Raw genomic sequence first — 15,936 nt, 5'->3', positions numbered from 1 at the left:
ACCGACGAGTAAGTAAGATTATTTTTATTTTATTTATTTAGTAGTTAGTTTTTAGTTTTAGTTTAGTTATATACATAGTGTACTATAACTAACCAACCTACCTACTACTATAGTAGTTTTTTAAATTTAAAAAAATAAAAAAAATAAAAAAAAAAAAAAAAAATAAATCCAACACCAAGTTTCTGTTCTTAATAACTTTCACAAGTCCTTAATGTGTCATGAAACCTAATAATATTAAACCTGTACAAATGCAAATCATTAAATGAGACTCCCGTAAACTATGTTCCTTAGCTCTCATACATTTCATGAAGTTCAGAGGGTAATGCAGAAGAAACAAACCGCTACATAATTAATATATTTACCCACTGTCTGTTATATTACCGCCATTAAGTGATTTAGGAAGATTTCTTGGAAACATCTTTATCTGAACCAGGAGGCATATCATTTCCCTTGGGAAAATGGTCAATCATTGATCGTAAAAAACCCCAAGCACTGATCAGAAGTTGCTGAGAATTACTTAGTTGAACCAGCTTCTCGAGACAGCCCTGAATTGTATCTTTATGCTCTCGAAGAAATGTCGATATGTATGATTGATATACATATTCTGAACCGCGCGTTTTTGGGTTTAATAACCATATCCACAGGATAACCTTGGCAGTGCTGTAGAAAGGAAACCAACGTAAATACTTGCCAACCAATGCTTCAAATGAAGTTACGCATCCATAAACGCACCAGTAAGCCATTAATCGTCGTCGCTCTTCATCTAAATGAGTTAGCGTCTAGTTGCTTCTTCCCAATAAGTCGAAAAGCACAAAATACTTACCGACGCTTTTTGGTTCATTGCTGCGAATCTGAAAAGCCTTTGGGAGCAACTGATTAGCTTTCGTTGGTAATTCCAGCAACAAATAGCTTCTGTATATCGGATATCCAGCTCCAATTACCGTACTAACTCATTATGTTGGTAAATTTCATTTCGGTTTTCCTACTTACCTTAAAATCTCCATCTCTGTAATACGAAAAAAGACCTTTTCTCAAGATTATTTAGAAAAACTGTGTGTAAAATTTTTGCGATTGGAGGTCTATGATAGAAAGGACTCTAATTTGTTTGTATGTAAGTCTAGCTCATACATTGTAGGAACGTCGTTTAATACGATATCATACGTAAATGAAAATGTAATCCAAAACAAGAAAAAACAATGTAAGAGAGTACGTGTGAATGAATTAAGTAAGAATATCATCGCTATACCGTTCATGCGAGACTATATAAGGGCTCAAACCTTTGAATAGAGCGAGTACTAAACGCAATATAATATATCTCTTTAGATTTCATTCTATTAAGCTATAAACATTCAAAAAGATTCAAATATCTTTTGGATTACTTAGCTATCGTCAATAGATAATATATAACCACGCAAACAGAAATAAAATTTAAGGCAGTGGAAACAAGAAGCACCGCGTAGGTAATAAATAGTACATACAATACATAAATTCGGAAAAAAATAGAGTTACCAGAGACTGCACCATCCCACATAACAGCGACAAAGGTTCTCTGGCGCCGTTGCTTGTTGGATTAATCTTTCCACTTGTATTTTAACAGGTAATTCCTCCGTTAAATTAAAGTCTTTTCCGGTCAACTTATTGGATACTCGCTTTAAAACTTGGATGGATCTTTCATTCAAGTTTTCAGAATCATTATTTTCATCAGCATTGATGTAGTCCAAGTGCCGGATTCGATGAACAAAAGAACGGCTTTTCTCTTCCACACTGCTTGAACCTGCTTTTAGATTCGTTGTAACTCCAAACGAACCCTTTGTCATCAACCTCCAATTAATCAGCGGATCATAAACAAATGCTTCCAAAACAGCCATTAAAGATTCCGTGTTGGATCTTAAAACTCTCATAACGTGTTCGCATGTAATTGTATAAGTTCCCTGAATACCACTTACCTCCATAGCGTTAATAAGCATACGAGTAAGTCTAAACGGTATGTGCTCGGGGAATTTATCTCTATGCATGGCAACTTCAAAGCAATCAGCAAAATCAATGTGGATTACTTTACCAGTAAATCTATCCATCATCAAGTTCGAAGGATGTCTATCACCGAGTCCTAATATGTACCCCACCATTGACATTAAAGCCAAGCTTTGGGTAAAACTGGTCCTTCGATCTAACCAAGCTTCTGAGTTAGGGCTTCTGAGCCAAAGCAAATGATATAAATCATGGCCATCTGTATTTGCTAAAACAAACTCAAACACTTCTAGTTTTTGTAGAAGAGTTAAACTGTCATAATCAGGCGCCATCTGTAACATCATGCGATGCTCAAGGTTCAGCATTATATGTTGCTTAGCACGAAAATCACGAATTAATGAGTGTAAAGTGTCACTATGAGGCACCCAACCAAGTAAACCAGAATTCGGTGATAGAGGTATGACAGGATACCTTTCTATACTAAGTCTTCGCTTAAAAGTCTCTGAGTCCGTTGTCAGCAAGGTATTACAAAGGCCAAATAACTGCATAACTCGCTCGTCTTGCCTCAAATCCTCATGTCCTTTTAAAACATACTGATAATCTTTCCCATCACTACCACGAATAGTAAACCGTCGAGGCCTCTGCTTTGAAGAGATAACCTCAAATTTGCGATGGAAATGAGCAATTTTAATTACAGGCTTGTTATGTCCATACGTTCCAGGCACGGCTAGCTCCAAATCACAAGCATCCAAAAGTTTTGGAGACACATATTGCAATTCCAAATGCTTGATTTTGGGCAGCTGTCTTTGGATACGTCTGAAAACTTGATAATATATGTCCCATGATTGATTGAGCTCTGTCAAATCATCATTTTTCAAATACCTCTCCCAGCAATTTTTAGCTCTACGGAGGTCATATCCAAATGATTGCGCAAAGGAAACTTCCGATAAAGTAGAAGGACCCTTTTCTAGGATTTCATGAAGAGGCGTGATAATCTCAATCATTGAAGACGCATTATGCTCTGTAAAGTACGCCTGAGAAGCTTCCTCTAATCCTTCATACCATAACTCATGCCATAAAATAGCAACTCGAATCAACTCGTGACTGACTAAAAGGGCTTGACGTACTAAGATATCACTATGTGAAAGCATGCTATCCATAATCGATTTAGCGGAATGCTTTTGCTGAATATTGGTAGACTTAGAAGACACGGTCAAAGAGTAAACTAGTGCTTGAGGATGAACACGGCCAATATCAGAAAGCAGCTGATGAACTGACGAACGAACAGATGTGCTGGATGTGTGAATTCGTGCAATTAATTGAGGAATTACCTCCAGCCACGTATCCATAGGGACGTTTGAAAACCCTTCCGTGATCGCAGCAGCAACATCTTTGTGTTCGCCAAATTTGAACCATAAGTTCAATAACCGCAAAATATCCTGTAAAGAATTTTTAGGACTTAAAGCAGATGACTTGAAGAAACCTCTAATTGCAGGAACAATATATTGGGAATACATTTCTTTTCTAATGCCAGCATCAGATTGCTCATAGTACCCAACGACTTCAAAATTAACAAGTGCCCAAGAATGCCAAGCCTTATACCAGGTTTTGTCACATATTGTCGCATTATAATAAGAATTAAGTATTTCCCTTACACTTTCTTCTGACATAGAACGCTGTAGCACCTTTTTCCACTTTCCCTGTTTATGAAAACACCTTGCAAGAAATGATTGTTCGTCATTAACTTCATAATCATTCGACAATTCGCCTAAATCCAAAGACGGTATTAGTCGATTTTGTTTATTCCTTGAATATAAATAACTCGTAAACTCTTCTAAGCTTGTTACAGCAACTTCTTTGTCATTATTTGCCCATAAAAACTTATAATAGGTGTATACAACGCGAGGATTTATTGATTTCAAAGAATCAATAGGGTACGGTTTTGAAGGATCGCAACCCATTAGGTAATGCAAGCACTTAGCAGCCAGTTTTAATCGGTCAGACCTACGACATAAGTCAGCTAATTCAATCCACATTTGTGGAGAGTCCGTAGGAGAAAATACGAGAGCTCTAAAGCGCAGAGTATTATGCCAAACATCAACGTTTTTCTGACAGCCTTCAAGTCTTTTCCTCCATGTTTTTTTCAAAGAATCTAAATTCCCTTCTAATGGTTCATTTTGCTTATAATTGATTATTTCTTCAAGTTCTGATAACATCTGCGACTTTACCATTATGCCATAAGCACGATTGTAGCTTCCTCCAATAATGGAAGAGAGATCATTTACAAGTATATCTCGATGCCTTTCAATGTGCGAATAAGCTTTCTCATACTGTCCCATATGTACGGCATGAATAGCAGAAAAAAACTCCTTCTCTTGAGGTTCTCTATCCATGGCACTGACGTATTCACTAATTAAACTCCACTGACCAAGACCCCAAGCAGCAGCTGCTGCAAGTGGAGCAATAGCTTCACGATGTTCCTGTTCGGATACAATCCATGTTTCTTGAGCCAAATGAGACAGGTGATCCCAATCACCTAAAGCAAAATAGCATCGCAGTTTTCCGAAACTAATTTCGAATGAAGATTCACCATCAGCTTCCCTCGTCTCATAGGCTGCTAAAGCATCATCCCATCTTTGAAGTTTTTCATACCAAGTTTCCTTGAGATTGAAATGTTTGTGTTGTTTAGCATACTGCAACATACCAACAGCCGCGTCGGATTGTTGTAGATGATTATTGATTGTAATCAGCGATTCAATAGTGCAAATACTAACATCTTCTTTTGTTTCTTCCATAAACTGTAATTCGGTGTAATGTAAAGCTTTAGCATAAACATTAGCTTTCGAAGCGTGTTCGCTTAATGCTTCAATAGATATTGGGAGAGCATGATCCTCTCTTTCCATATATTCAGCAAGGTTGAGTAAAATTTGAGAAATTTCAATAGAAATGTTCGGTGCATTTAATGCTGTCTCAATTGATTTTACTAAACTTTTCTTATTACTCGCACTCAACTCTTCCCAACAAGAAAGAAAACTAACATTGAATAAATCGCGGGAGAGTGGGTGGTAGATACCAGCCAGAGTAGAGCAAGACCTCAAGGCTGAAGAGGGTGATTCTTTCAACAATTCGACGCTAAATCTCCGTATCCAATCTTGCCAATCATCTCGAGTGAGTTTTTGGGACGCCTCCCATGAAGCTTTCAATGAAGACTGGTCTACAGGTAGTTTGGTCAAAGGCGGGTCCTCTATTTCAAATTTCAAAGATGACATCTGTTGAAATTCATTGGCGATCAAATCTTTTGGTAACGGTTCACCTTTAAGTAATCTTGATACAAGAAGGTCATACGTTGAATGGGTTATTTTGTAATGCACAAGGACCTTATTAACCATAGGAATAAAGACGGCATAATCGTAACCTAGTTGGGAAACCACAGCACACAATGTATCCATTATAACAACCTTTAATTCATTGTTTGACTTCGTCAACATGCGTACTAAAGGATGAATTATGCGAGAGGCATGGTCGGAAAAATTAACTAGCTGTAAAAGTTGAAAAATACACTTTAATGCACTTTTTCGAAATTGCAATGGAACCGAGTCCCGTTCAAAGCTTCTGATGATAACGGGCAGCACCAAATGCATATATTCTTCAGTATTAGATCCAAAAATCACAAATGATTGTAAAATTTTATAGGAGATCACCCTAGCTGGTGTTGTATCCGAAGAGAAGGACTTCAACATATAAGACAGGATTTGGGGTAAATAAAACTTAAATTCATCTCCCAATGCGACGGCGATTGAATCAATTAAATCTAAAATTACAAGTAAAAGTGAAATAGAAGAATTCCAAAAGACCTTTGAAAGATTGAAAATATCGGATATATAATCCTTTATCTTTGGTCCCACAATAGAAGTAAGAGTTGTGAGTTGTTGAAAATATAACTCTACAGATGAAGGAGACAGAGTTGTCATTACCTGTAGAAATGTAGGAATCAGCTGGGGAAGGAAGACCACAGACTTATATTTTAATTGAGAGCATATATGCATTACTGCTTGGACGACCGACGTATGGTGCATTGATAAAGAACTGTCTTTAAGAATTCCAACTAAGGTTACAACGGCAACCATGGCATAATTTTCTAAAGAGTCATACTGAGCACCAAGCAGATTCGAGAAAAAGCTTTGGCTAGTTGAATGATTTTTTTGTAATTTATCAGAAAACTGCTCTGTAGCCAAATAAGTATAAGGATCTAAAGCACCTAGTACACCTAAGGTCCTTAGAACTTCTCTTTTAATAGGAGTGGGTTGCTCCGATTGTAGAATTCCAATTAAAATGTTTAGTAAAAAAGGATAATCTATGTATGGCTGAATAACATAGCCAGAAGGTCCGCAGAGCTGCCTTAAACATTTCAAAGATGCCAACCGTTTCAAAGTTGAGCTTTGGTCTTGAAGACTGAATAAAATCAGATTCATGAAAGAAGAGCGAACGTCCGTAGGAATGTCATCTCCTTCCACACTTGCTAATTCACCGAGAACAGAAATGATTGCAGAGGAAACTCCTGGACTAGGGTCAGAAGCTTTTGGTAAGATAACATGGATAATAGATTCAATGTAAGGTTTTATAAGCATTCGAGCTTTGGATACGAGTAACTTTAATAATTGAGCACTTTCTTCTTTTTGACGGCTGTTCCCGGAATATTCTAAATCGGAAAGCAATTGTATGATTGTTTTCCGCAAAGAAGGCATAACATGAGCGGGGTTATATAGTGCAAGTCGACCAATTATGATAATAGCAATTTCCCGAATAGAAAACACTTCATCATTTAAAGCTATAAACAGACAACGAATATTATCAGGGTGAGCCAGATGGCGGTCAAATCGTTCATCTAACAATGAAAGAACAGTTTCTCTAATTCTGGGATCCGAATCTGCTATTCCCAAAGTAAGAAGCTTTTCAAGTACTTCAGCAACAGATTCAATAGCTAAAGGGGTAGTTTTACGACAAACAGGATCTCTAGCAAAAACCTGACAACAAGTTTTGGCAGCAGCAATACGAACTTCTGGATTATCATTGTCAAGATATGATAAAACCGATTCTTGTATGAAGCTAATCAGCGAGTATCCTGTAAAATTAAAGGTGCCTAATGTTTCCAAAGCTAAGATGATCGGCTCAACATTTTTGCTGCGTTGATTGCTTTCTCTAGCTGAGTAAACATTTGTAAAGCTCGGGGTATACGTGTCGTTATTTCGGATTTCAAAGTTTTTTCCAGTAAGGATCTGGCTAACCATATTTAATAAGCGTTCTTGAACAGGGGCAAGCAAAGGAGGAATATTTTCGGCCATTTTAACGAGTGCTTGCCGTAAATGCAAACTCAATTCACAGGAAAATATGAGACCTAAAAGACTGCGCGAATCTTCCAATAATTCCAGCTTCACAGCTGCAGCAAGCATACCAATACATTCAAAAACAGGTTTCTCTTGTTGTTGTCTATCCCTTACTTTGGTAGTTAAAGTATCTCGAATAACCAAAAGAATGCTTTGTAAGTACGGAATCATAGCTTCATTAACAGCCATTGCAATTCTTCCGATAGCCTCAAAAGCAAGCGGTTTTTCTTTATCTTTTCGGATTTGGGATAGCAAATAGATCATGAAAGGATCTAAATACTTTAATTGAAACTTACCAGGGTTGTATTCTGCTAATGTAGGTAATAGCAGCAGAATCGAACGGCGTATAGAGCCATCACGGTGTTCACGTAAACGAAGAACCAAATCACAGAATGCAACGTAATGTTCGCGAATAAAAGAGCCAGATTTTTCGAACAACTCTTTATATGCAAGTAAGCTTCCATGTAAATATTCCACACTGGATTGCCGCAATCCAAACTCGGCTTGCAGTAGTACTTTGCTAAAACACTGTAACTGAACCTTGGCCTCACGTTGGCAGACAACATCGAGACAAGCTCCTAAAGCATCGGCAGCTGTTTCTCGGATAAAAGGCTTGGGATCACGCAGTGTTATCCATAAATTTTGAAAAATTTCGCTAATATACAAATAAACTAAAGTGGGAGAGTTTTGAGCCAAAGACCTCAAAATCAATACGGAAGCCATTCGTTTTTGCTCTTGTCGATCTCCTTGAAGCCATTCAAATGCACGCTGGACTTCAAATTCGACAAACTCGGCTGCCAATGTGCCACCTAGAGCAGCGAGCTGCCCAAGTACTTTCGCAGAAAGCTCCATGGAGCGGAAATCTGTGCTCGGAAGTGTCATACGCAAATAATTTGCATATCGCGACAAGTTTGTGATATCTCCATCACTCTCAAACTCAATGAGTTTTCCAATTGCAAGGATACCGCCAAATCGCTCATGAACATCATGACTATGAATAAGCTCAAAAATCCTTCGATTAATTTCGTTATTAAACCGAGCCAGAGATTCTCCTGAAAGTTCTTTTGTCGAACTATGCACAAAGTCCTTTAAATCCTCAGCCGCCGTAACCTGAATGCTCTCATTTTTACTTAGTAAATCAGCAAAACACTCCATTAATCAAATTCAAGTTGAGTTAACCATGTAGATATCTATTGAAATGCTAATTCAATATTTGTCCAACAGAGTATGCATTCAAGTCATACAACTTTAGAACCTTTTAATGTGCTCTAATGGAATATTTAATAATATCATTTGCAGATAAACAATGCTTATGCTCTATTTTCTGCTTACTCAAACAGGCTCAGTAAATATTAGTATATGACTAGAGAAGCTAGCTTATTGATTGTGAAGCGTTACTAGATTTATGAGCAAGTGTGTGAATATAACGTAGTATACTGTAAATCGTTGTATAGCTTAATGCATCGTTAAGCTTCCTTATATTGGATGCTTTATGGAGCTTGAAGAAACGTAACCTTTCAGCATATATTCGTAAACAATCTGTTTTTCGATGACAATTACAGACAGTCTTTTTTAAAGTAGTGGAAACGTCTCTGCTTGTTAAATCTAACATTAAGAAGTTCTAGAAAGGAGTGTATAGACCAGCTACTGCATTTCACAGAGTTACAAGAGCTAGGAACGGAAGCATTGTCTTATAGAACAATGCTATAGATATGCGTCGTGTCTTTATATATGGTATAGTATTTTTGTTTGGATTTCTTACATCGCGATTGGCTTTAATTGGAGAGTTGTATAACTGCTTAAAGTACATATTAACATTGGATAGCGATATCACGAAACTTATCCTCTATATTTCAGTTTTTACCTTCATCGGAGTTCTTTTTTGGATCCCCCTCAATCGGATTGCAGAGTTTGAAGCACGAAATCCTTCTTTGGCTTGCGGTGGTATATCAGCTAGAGAACAGCTGCTGAGACGAGGAAGTTTTTAAGTGAATCTTAAGAAAGAAAAAGTGAAGCCCAGGACTGCTTGCATAATTAACTGGTCTATTAATTTGGGCTGTGGAAACGAAAGAAACGTATAACTCTTGATTCATCCATTCTTTTTTTTTTTTCTACTATTCAAAATATTAATTGAAGATTTATAATGTCGAGGGTAAACACTCCACTTTCGTTCCCTTCTTCTCGGTTTAATCCTGTTCTACGTGTGTATTGGCCTAAAAACCAAATTCAACATACAGACTCTGGATACTTGGTAGGCTGGATTTACTCGCCATTTGACCTTGTAATCGTGACAGTGATAAAAGATACTTCTCGCCTTGATGAGTTTCTTAAAAACAATCAATCTTCTTTTTATGAAGTTCAAAGTCTGGGAATTCTTGGAACGCTTAACTTACCATCCTCCTCTTATGTTCCTAAACCAGAGGATAGTTGGTTAATTATCCGTTTACGAACCCAGTTTTCTCATCCCCAAATATACAGGGTTAGTGATTCTGACTTATTCCTAAATTTACATGTGATTTACTATGTCCCTCCCCAACCCAAGAGGTTGCAATTTTTATCTCTTGAACCTTTATCCCTTTTGTTATTAAAAGACTCTGTCTTTGATGATTCAAGTCCTGAATTTAAAAAGAACCAGCACTTACAAACCCTGTTACACAAATTGGATTTACATTTTCCCCGACGTCCTGAAAATACTTGGTACAGAAGTCTTCGCAATAACTTGGTTGAGCTTTTAAATCAATCTTTTGAAGTTCACGTATTGATGCAGGAGTGCCCGAACCGGTCAAAAAATCTGTTAATTGAGAGTTCAAAACGCTCTTTTCTATTCATTTTTAATCTTTTTCACCCTATCGTCTTATTTTTTCTAATATTTTTGAGAGTTTTAAATGAGTTTATTTTACAAGTCATTAATTATCGTCTGCATCCGGTATTTCCAAATATGAGGGATGTATTCGTTTCTGCCAGACAAGTGGATTTGCGTCTTCAACAAGCATGTTTCTGGCCTGTACAGTACATGAAACTTTGGATGCTTCGGAAAAGCAAGCATGTTGTTATGAAAGATTATAAAGAGTACATACGACTGTATAATAACTTATGGCTAGTAGCCAACGATATAATCTTTGGTATTACGATGTGTTCTTTTATCTTGGATAATCTTCCTTTGGTCGTTAATTTGCTCGACAAGGTTGTATTTAAATTTGCAATTAAAGACGTCCGTGTTATGGTAACATGGTTAATAGACACGCCCGCAGGGTTAAAGTTGAATAACGATATATGTAAATTTATTGTGAAGTTGTCCATATGGATAATTGATGTCTGGTATACGGTACTTTTGTCTTGGAGGCAATATATACCATCGTTCGTTCGGATAATTGCGTTCTCTGGCTTTGGTGGTGCCAGTTTAATGATAGCTTTGATGTCTGATTTTTTGAGCATTATGACTCTCCATTTATATATCCTTTATTTGGCCGCGGCACGTTTGTACAATTGGCAACTAAGAATCATATACAGCTTACTACAACTATTTCGTGGAAAAAAAAGAAATGTTTTACGAAATAGAATTGATTCTTATGAGTATGATCTGGATCAACTGCTTTTGGGGACGATTTTGTTTACGGTACTAATTTTTTTCTTGCCCACAATTTACGTTTTCTATATTGCCTTTGCTGTAACTCGTATTACAGTCATGACATGTTTAGCATTATATGAAACAATACTTGCTTTTTTAAATCATTTTCCCCTCTTTGTCACAATGCTTCGAATTAAAGATCCTTACAGAATTCCTAGTGGACTGAGTTTAGAGATTGTGAATTCTGAATGTTCAAAAGAAAATACCATGGCCACACTGTACTTGTTCTGTAAATCAAAACCCATGTCCTTTGGGTCCATGTTTGACCATTATCGCAAATTGGCTAGAAGACTCATTTCGCATTACCTTTCGAAAACAACTTTAATAAGTTTGTTGGTTGGCTGTCCTATTCCGCCCATCCCAGCTGAGCAACTGTACAATATTCAATATGCAATGCTTCCGCATTCACGAATTTCGGCGAAAAACCTATGGAAACTATTTTTCGAATCCAACTAAGTTCATTGTAATAGAATGTTTTAGAATAAGACCCCCTCATTAAACCTTTAGCAATTACGCTGACATACATTGAACAGTTGGGTAATATAAGCTATGCATATTCATTCATCTTAGAAAATAGATATATTTTATTTGATACATGATTATGAGAAGACCACCTTTTAGAAAAAATAAACCATTAGTAAAGGTAGCTTGATATTCTGAAGGAAAAGATAAAATGTAATGCGATTCTTTTTCTGTAAGTTGGCCGAAGACAGAGTCGGATACTCGATTATTTGCTTCCACGCTTAGCGGGCCCTTTGCCTTTACGTGCTTTTCTAATTTCTTTGTTAGTTTGTATTTCTCAATTGGATTGAAAGGTATCAAAATAAAGCTTACTCTTCAAGTACTTCCATTCGTAAAGTATGCTGACCATTTGGTATAGGCAGCCCAATAATTTCTCTCATTCGTGAAATGGGAACCTTTGATGGATAATAGTTTGCCAAACGAGGACCATGTAGCTTTCTTTGAAGAAATTTATTTCCAGCCCGAGAGTTGTTTGCTTTATAGTTCGTTCCGAAAATCTTTGCAGAAACTTGCTTTATTTCTTCAAGGATTTCTCTTTTTAACATCCTTATTGACAAAAATTCAAATTGCAGCAAAGTTCGTGCTATATCTATACGTGATGACAAGAAAGAGAAGGGAATAAAGTACAGTCGACAACGCTCTTCAACAAATGGCTTTTGGGAGCTTATTATCGAACGATGAAAGAAATTGCAGTATAAATTCACTTAATAAATGAAACAGTTGTGTGTTAATGACCAAAAAAATTCAGCGTCAAGGGCATCAGAATGGTAGGTTTAGGATGGCTATTTAAGTGTGGGTGCGGATTGAATGAATACCTTTTTACTACGTGAATTCAAACTGAATCTTATGAATAAAAATCGAAAAAAAAAGTTATAAATGTCTTTCTATTGTAATGAGTAAGAAAGAGATGATATAGGGCTCTGTTTACGAAACGAGAAAATAAAATATAGCAGTAAAGACTATCAGACATACTACCGATTTTTATTAACTATATAGATAAAATAGGGCAAAAAGGGAAGGAGCAAAGGAATGAAGAGGAAATATCCATAAATCTCCAAATCACTGCAATCTCATCAGACACGAGGATACATCTTGACCAGAAAATGAGATCAACATATTAAGCATTGTAATAACAGCAAATAGATGTAAAACCATTAAAAAGGATTTTCTTTGACGTCCTACTGTGACGACGAGTTATACAATATAGCTAAGGAACGGTTTAGGAGGTAACCACAAGATAATCAGGAGGGGGAAAAACGCTACACTATTTATTTACTTCTTTAAATATAAGGATTTTTCGGCAGAAGCAACAACAACATCGGCATTGGGGACGGTAGCAGCCTCAATGGGAGTACTGTAAGGCATAGGAACGTCAGCCATAGCCACACGTTCAACGGGGGCATCCAAATAATCGAAGGCTGAGGATTCCATAAGCTGAGCAGCAATCTCACTACCAAGACCATGTTGGCTGTAAGCTTGCTCTACGGTAACAACACGGTTTGTCTTCTTGACGCTTTCAACGATCGTATCAACATCAATAGGGCGGATACTACGTAAATTGATGACTTCAGCCTCAACGCCATGCTTCTCCTTCAAGATGTCAGCGGCTTCAAGAGCAGTTGTGACGGCAAGGGATTCACCAACAAGAGTAATGTCTTTACCAGGGCGCTCAATTTTGGCGACGCCAAAAGGAATAACAAAGTCCTCGCTCAAAGCTTCTTCGGAAATAGGAAAGCTCTTTCCGTAAAGGAGTTCGTTTTCGAGAACAACAACAGGGTTAGGATCGCGAATGGCAGCTCTTAACATACCACGAGCATCTTCTGCAGAATAAGGAGAGATAACCTTTAGACCAGGGATAGCGCCGTACCAAGGACCAAAGTGCTGAGAATGCTGGGCAGCTACAGCAGAAGCAGGACCATTAGGACCGCGGAAAACAATAGGGCAAGCTTGGATACCGCCAGACATGTAATTGGTTCTAGCAGCAGAGTTGACGATATGGTCAATAGCTTGCATAGAGAAATTGAAAGTCATGAATTCACAGATGGGTCGCAAGCCAGCGAATGCAGCACCGGTAGACAAACCGGTGAATCCCATTTCAGTAATGGGGGTATCAATAACACGTTTAGGACCAAACTTATCGAGCAATCCACGAGAAACCTTATAAGCACCATTGTATTGACCAACTTCTTCACCCATTAAGAATACACGTTCATCACGTCTCATTTCCTCTTCCATAACACTATTTAAAGCGTCACGGACGGTCATTTCTCTAACGCCAGAGCCTGAGGAAGAGTAGCGTTTCATGAGGGCATTTCCGATGCATTTTGCTGAAGAGGCCTTTCCAATCGTAGCCCGGACTTGATGAATTCGCATCATGATTTTTAAGGGAAAAAAATGGAGATTTAAAGAGAGAAACAAACAAACAAACAAGTTTCTCGCTACGGAAGGGTTTGCTGTTGGTAAGTCTTTGGATCTGTCTGCGACCAAGGGTTAAGGAGGAGTAAAAACAATACCTCGATATTATGAAGGATCCATTCTTTTAATATTCGTATATCGAACTTTTATTATATCGAGTATTAACTTTGATTTACTATGTATTGATGAAGGAGAAATGGATTTATCGAAGGTGTAAGTGTCATTGTGTTTGTAAAAGGTGGAGGAAAAAGTGTGTATTCAACATCATCCTCTCTGCAACTAGCAGGATGTCAGCAAACCGACTGGACTTGATGTTTTTAGCTTATAAAGAAGCTGAAAATGTTGAAGTATGCTAGTTGTGATTAGAGACAATTGAGACCAAAAAGGAAACGAGAAGAAAGCTGAAACATTCTAAAAATATTGCTCAATATTTCATATAAAGGATTTTCCTTGTTTATTCGTTTGATATGCCAGTTTATTTTCACAATCTCAGCTTTTTTTGTTCATCAATGCAAACGTTTAAGGTAGTTAGTTGAACGTTTGCATAGGATAGGAAACATTTCGTTTTGGCTACAGTTATGAAATCAAAGGATTAATATTAAATATGAAATGGTGTCTTTTCTTCAAAATCTTCTCAAGTTTGATCATATACCGCTAAAACCTCGAATTCCAAATACAATCCGAGCAACGTTTCTACTGAAAGTTATTTTACATCAATCAAGAAAACACCAAGTAATAAACGACTAAAAAAGAAAAATGCGATTTTTCTTCCTTGAGACGTAAACCATCCCCATCGTCTCTTCCAACTCATCGATGCGCGGTCCGCGGAAGATCGGTACCTCGGATCCGGAAGCAACATTGTTCTCCCTATTTATATATTCAGTGACCATAGTCGATTGAAAGCTAACTTTAGAGCGTTTCTTGACTTTGAGAATATTTTGCGTTTTTACGAGTATACAATGTCTTCTTGCTGTCCTACTAACCTTGGCCCTGCTGCTGCTAGCGGATCATACACTTTTCAAGGTAAAGAAATTAATTTTGGAGGATTAAACACCTATGCCGTCGGTTGCCCTTCCAACAAGAAGGTTCTTGTTGGTGTTTTGGACGTTTTTGGTCTTTCAGAGCAAATTAAAATTGGCGCCGACAAGCTAGCCCAGGCAGGCTATACTGTTTATTTGCCAGACTTCTTCGAAGGCTCTGCTTTGCCTGTAGATGCCATGTTTTCAAGAACTCCCGAAGACCAAAAGCTTTGCAGCGAGTTTTACTCAACCCGTATTTCTCCTCCTCTTCATTTCCCCAAGTTGGAAAAAGTATTGAATGCCGTCAAGAGTACTCATGGTAACGATGTTCAAATCGGAGCCTATGGCGTTTGCTGGGGTGCCAAGGTTTTAGTTACCTATCCTAACACTTCTGAATTCGTCGGTATCGCTTGTCCTCATGCTTCATTCCCCGACCCTGCTGATGCCAAGAACGTTCACGTCCCTGTTCTCTTTTTGTCTTCTAAGGATGAGGATGCCAGCATCATAAGTGCTTGGGAGGAAGAATTCAAAAAGAATCCTGCCTATAAACAATCTGCTTTCCACACTTATTCTGATATGCATCATGGTTTCATGGCTGCTCGTGCTGATCTTTCTAACGACAACAACAGAAAGTGTTTTTATGAGGGCTATGAAAAAATTAGTACCTTCTTCCAATCGTTGATGAAGTAATGTTATCCACGTAAATACCGTTTCTTGATACCTAGCTCTTCTTGTGACATGTTTTATGTATCTTTTGGGCTCTTCATTCAGAGCTTATAGCAAGCAAGTTAGCGCAATAAAAATTATGATTATGTCTATTTTATAAATAGTATGACACTGTCGTACCTTCTCTTTTAGTCAATGCGGCATGCTGGACATAGGATTATCATTAGAGACATGGTAATCTTACGAATGCCTTTACCAGTAGTATCTGTAGAATTGTAAGCATTGTAATATCACAAGTGTTCCTTTTTCTGTAATACGTTTTGCATTCGACGTA

The 15,936-nt window shown here is 37.5% G+C and overlaps 6 protein-coding genes across 6 annotated transcripts; 2 read left to right on the top strand and 4 right to left on the bottom strand.

The window, feature by feature from the left end:
- Positions 1–168: 168 nt before the first annotated feature.
- SPOG_02795 (HVA22/TB2/DP1 family protein) lies at positions 169–1,171 on the bottom strand. The gene is made up of 3 exons (XM_013165457.1): positions 991–1,171; positions 824–945; positions 169–763 (listed from the first exon to the last, which is right to left on the bottom strand). The coding sequence occupies exons 1-3, from the start codon at positions 1,002–1,004 to the stop codon at positions 396–398; spliced, it is 504 nt and encodes a 167-aa protein (XP_013020911.1). The 5' UTR covers positions 1,005–1,171; the 3' UTR covers positions 169–395.
- A 141-nt stretch (positions 1,172–1,312) lies between these two features.
- Positions 1,313–8,708, bottom strand: SPOG_02796 (atypical/PIKK/FRAP protein kinase Tor1). Its single transcript, XM_013165458.1, has one exon. The coding sequence runs from the start codon at positions 8,505–8,507 to the stop codon at positions 1,506–1,508; it is 7,002 nt and encodes a 2,333-aa protein (XP_013020912.1). The 5' UTR covers positions 8,508–8,708; the 3' UTR covers positions 1,313–1,505.
- Positions 8,709–8,876: 168 nt separating this feature from the next.
- On the top strand, positions 8,877–11,627 carry SPOG_02797 (pig-Q). The gene has a single exon (XM_013165459.1). It carries the CDS (start codon positions 9,496–9,498, stop codon positions 11,434–11,436), a length of 1,941 nt encoding a protein of 646 aa, XP_013020913.1. The 5' UTR covers positions 8,877–9,495; the 3' UTR covers positions 11,437–11,627.
- On the bottom strand, positions 11,515–12,338 carry SPOG_02798 (ribosomal protein subunit S27). Its single transcript, XM_013165460.1, has 2 exons — positions 11,815–12,338; positions 11,515–11,753 (listed from the first exon to the last, which is right to left on the bottom strand). Exons 1-2 carry the CDS (start codon positions 12,045–12,047, stop codon positions 11,708–11,710), a joined length of 279 nt encoding a protein of 92 aa, XP_013020914.1. The 5' UTR covers positions 12,048–12,338; the 3' UTR covers positions 11,515–11,707.
- Positions 12,339–12,447: 109 nt separating this feature from the next.
- SPOG_02799 (pyruvate dehydrogenase e1 component beta subunit Pdb1) lies at positions 12,448–14,659 on the bottom strand. Its single transcript, XM_013165461.1, has one exon. It carries the CDS (start codon positions 13,876–13,878, stop codon positions 12,775–12,777), a length of 1,104 nt encoding a protein of 367 aa, XP_013020915.1. The 5' UTR covers positions 13,879–14,659; the 3' UTR covers positions 12,448–12,774.
- Positions 14,083–15,754, top strand: SPOG_02800 (dienelactone hydrolase family protein). Its single transcript, XM_013165462.1, has one exon. It carries the CDS (start codon positions 14,877–14,879, stop codon positions 15,624–15,626), a length of 750 nt encoding a protein of 249 aa, XP_013020916.1. The 5' UTR covers positions 14,083–14,876; the 3' UTR covers positions 15,627–15,754.
- The last annotated feature ends 182 nt before the right edge of the window (positions 15,755–15,936 follow it).

Source organism: Schizosaccharomyces cryophilus (assembly GCF_000004155.1).
Source record: "Schizosaccharomyces cryophilus OY26 unplaced genomic scaffold supercont4.1, whole genome shotgun sequence".
NCBI classification, from domain to species: domain Eukaryota; kingdom Fungi; phylum Ascomycota; class Schizosaccharomycetes; order Schizosaccharomycetales; family Schizosaccharomycetaceae; genus Schizosaccharomyces; species Schizosaccharomyces cryophilus.
This window is presented reverse-complemented; position numbering and strand designations above follow the sequence as displayed.

Coding starts and splice junctions, on each gene's coding strand:
- SPOG_02795 (XM_013165457.1), bottom strand. Junction 764..823: donor CAATGAACCAAAAAGCGTCG/GTAAGTATTTTG, acceptor TAACTCATTTAG/ATGAAGAGCGACGACGATTA.
- SPOG_02796 (XM_013165458.1), bottom strand. CDS start 8,507: ATGGAGTGTTTTGCTGATTTACTAAGTAAAAATGAGAGCATTCAGGTT.
- SPOG_02797 (XM_013165459.1), top strand. CDS start 9,496: ATGTCGAGGGTAAACACTCCACTTTCGTTCCCTTCTTCTCGGTTTAAT.
- SPOG_02798 (XM_013165460.1), bottom strand. CDS start 12,047: ATGTTAAAAAGAGAAATCCTTGAAGAAATAAAGCAAGTTTCTGCAAAG. Junction 11,754..11,814: donor CGAATGGAAGTACTTGAAGA/GTAAGCTTTATT, acceptor CAAAGAAATTAG/AAAAGCACGTAAAGGCAAAG.
- SPOG_02799 (XM_013165461.1), bottom strand. CDS start 13,878: ATGATGCGAATTCATCAAGTCCGGGCTACGATTGGAAAGGCCTCTTCA.
- SPOG_02800 (XM_013165462.1), top strand. CDS start 14,877: ATGTCTTCTTGCTGTCCTACTAACCTTGGCCCTGCTGCTGCTAGCGGA.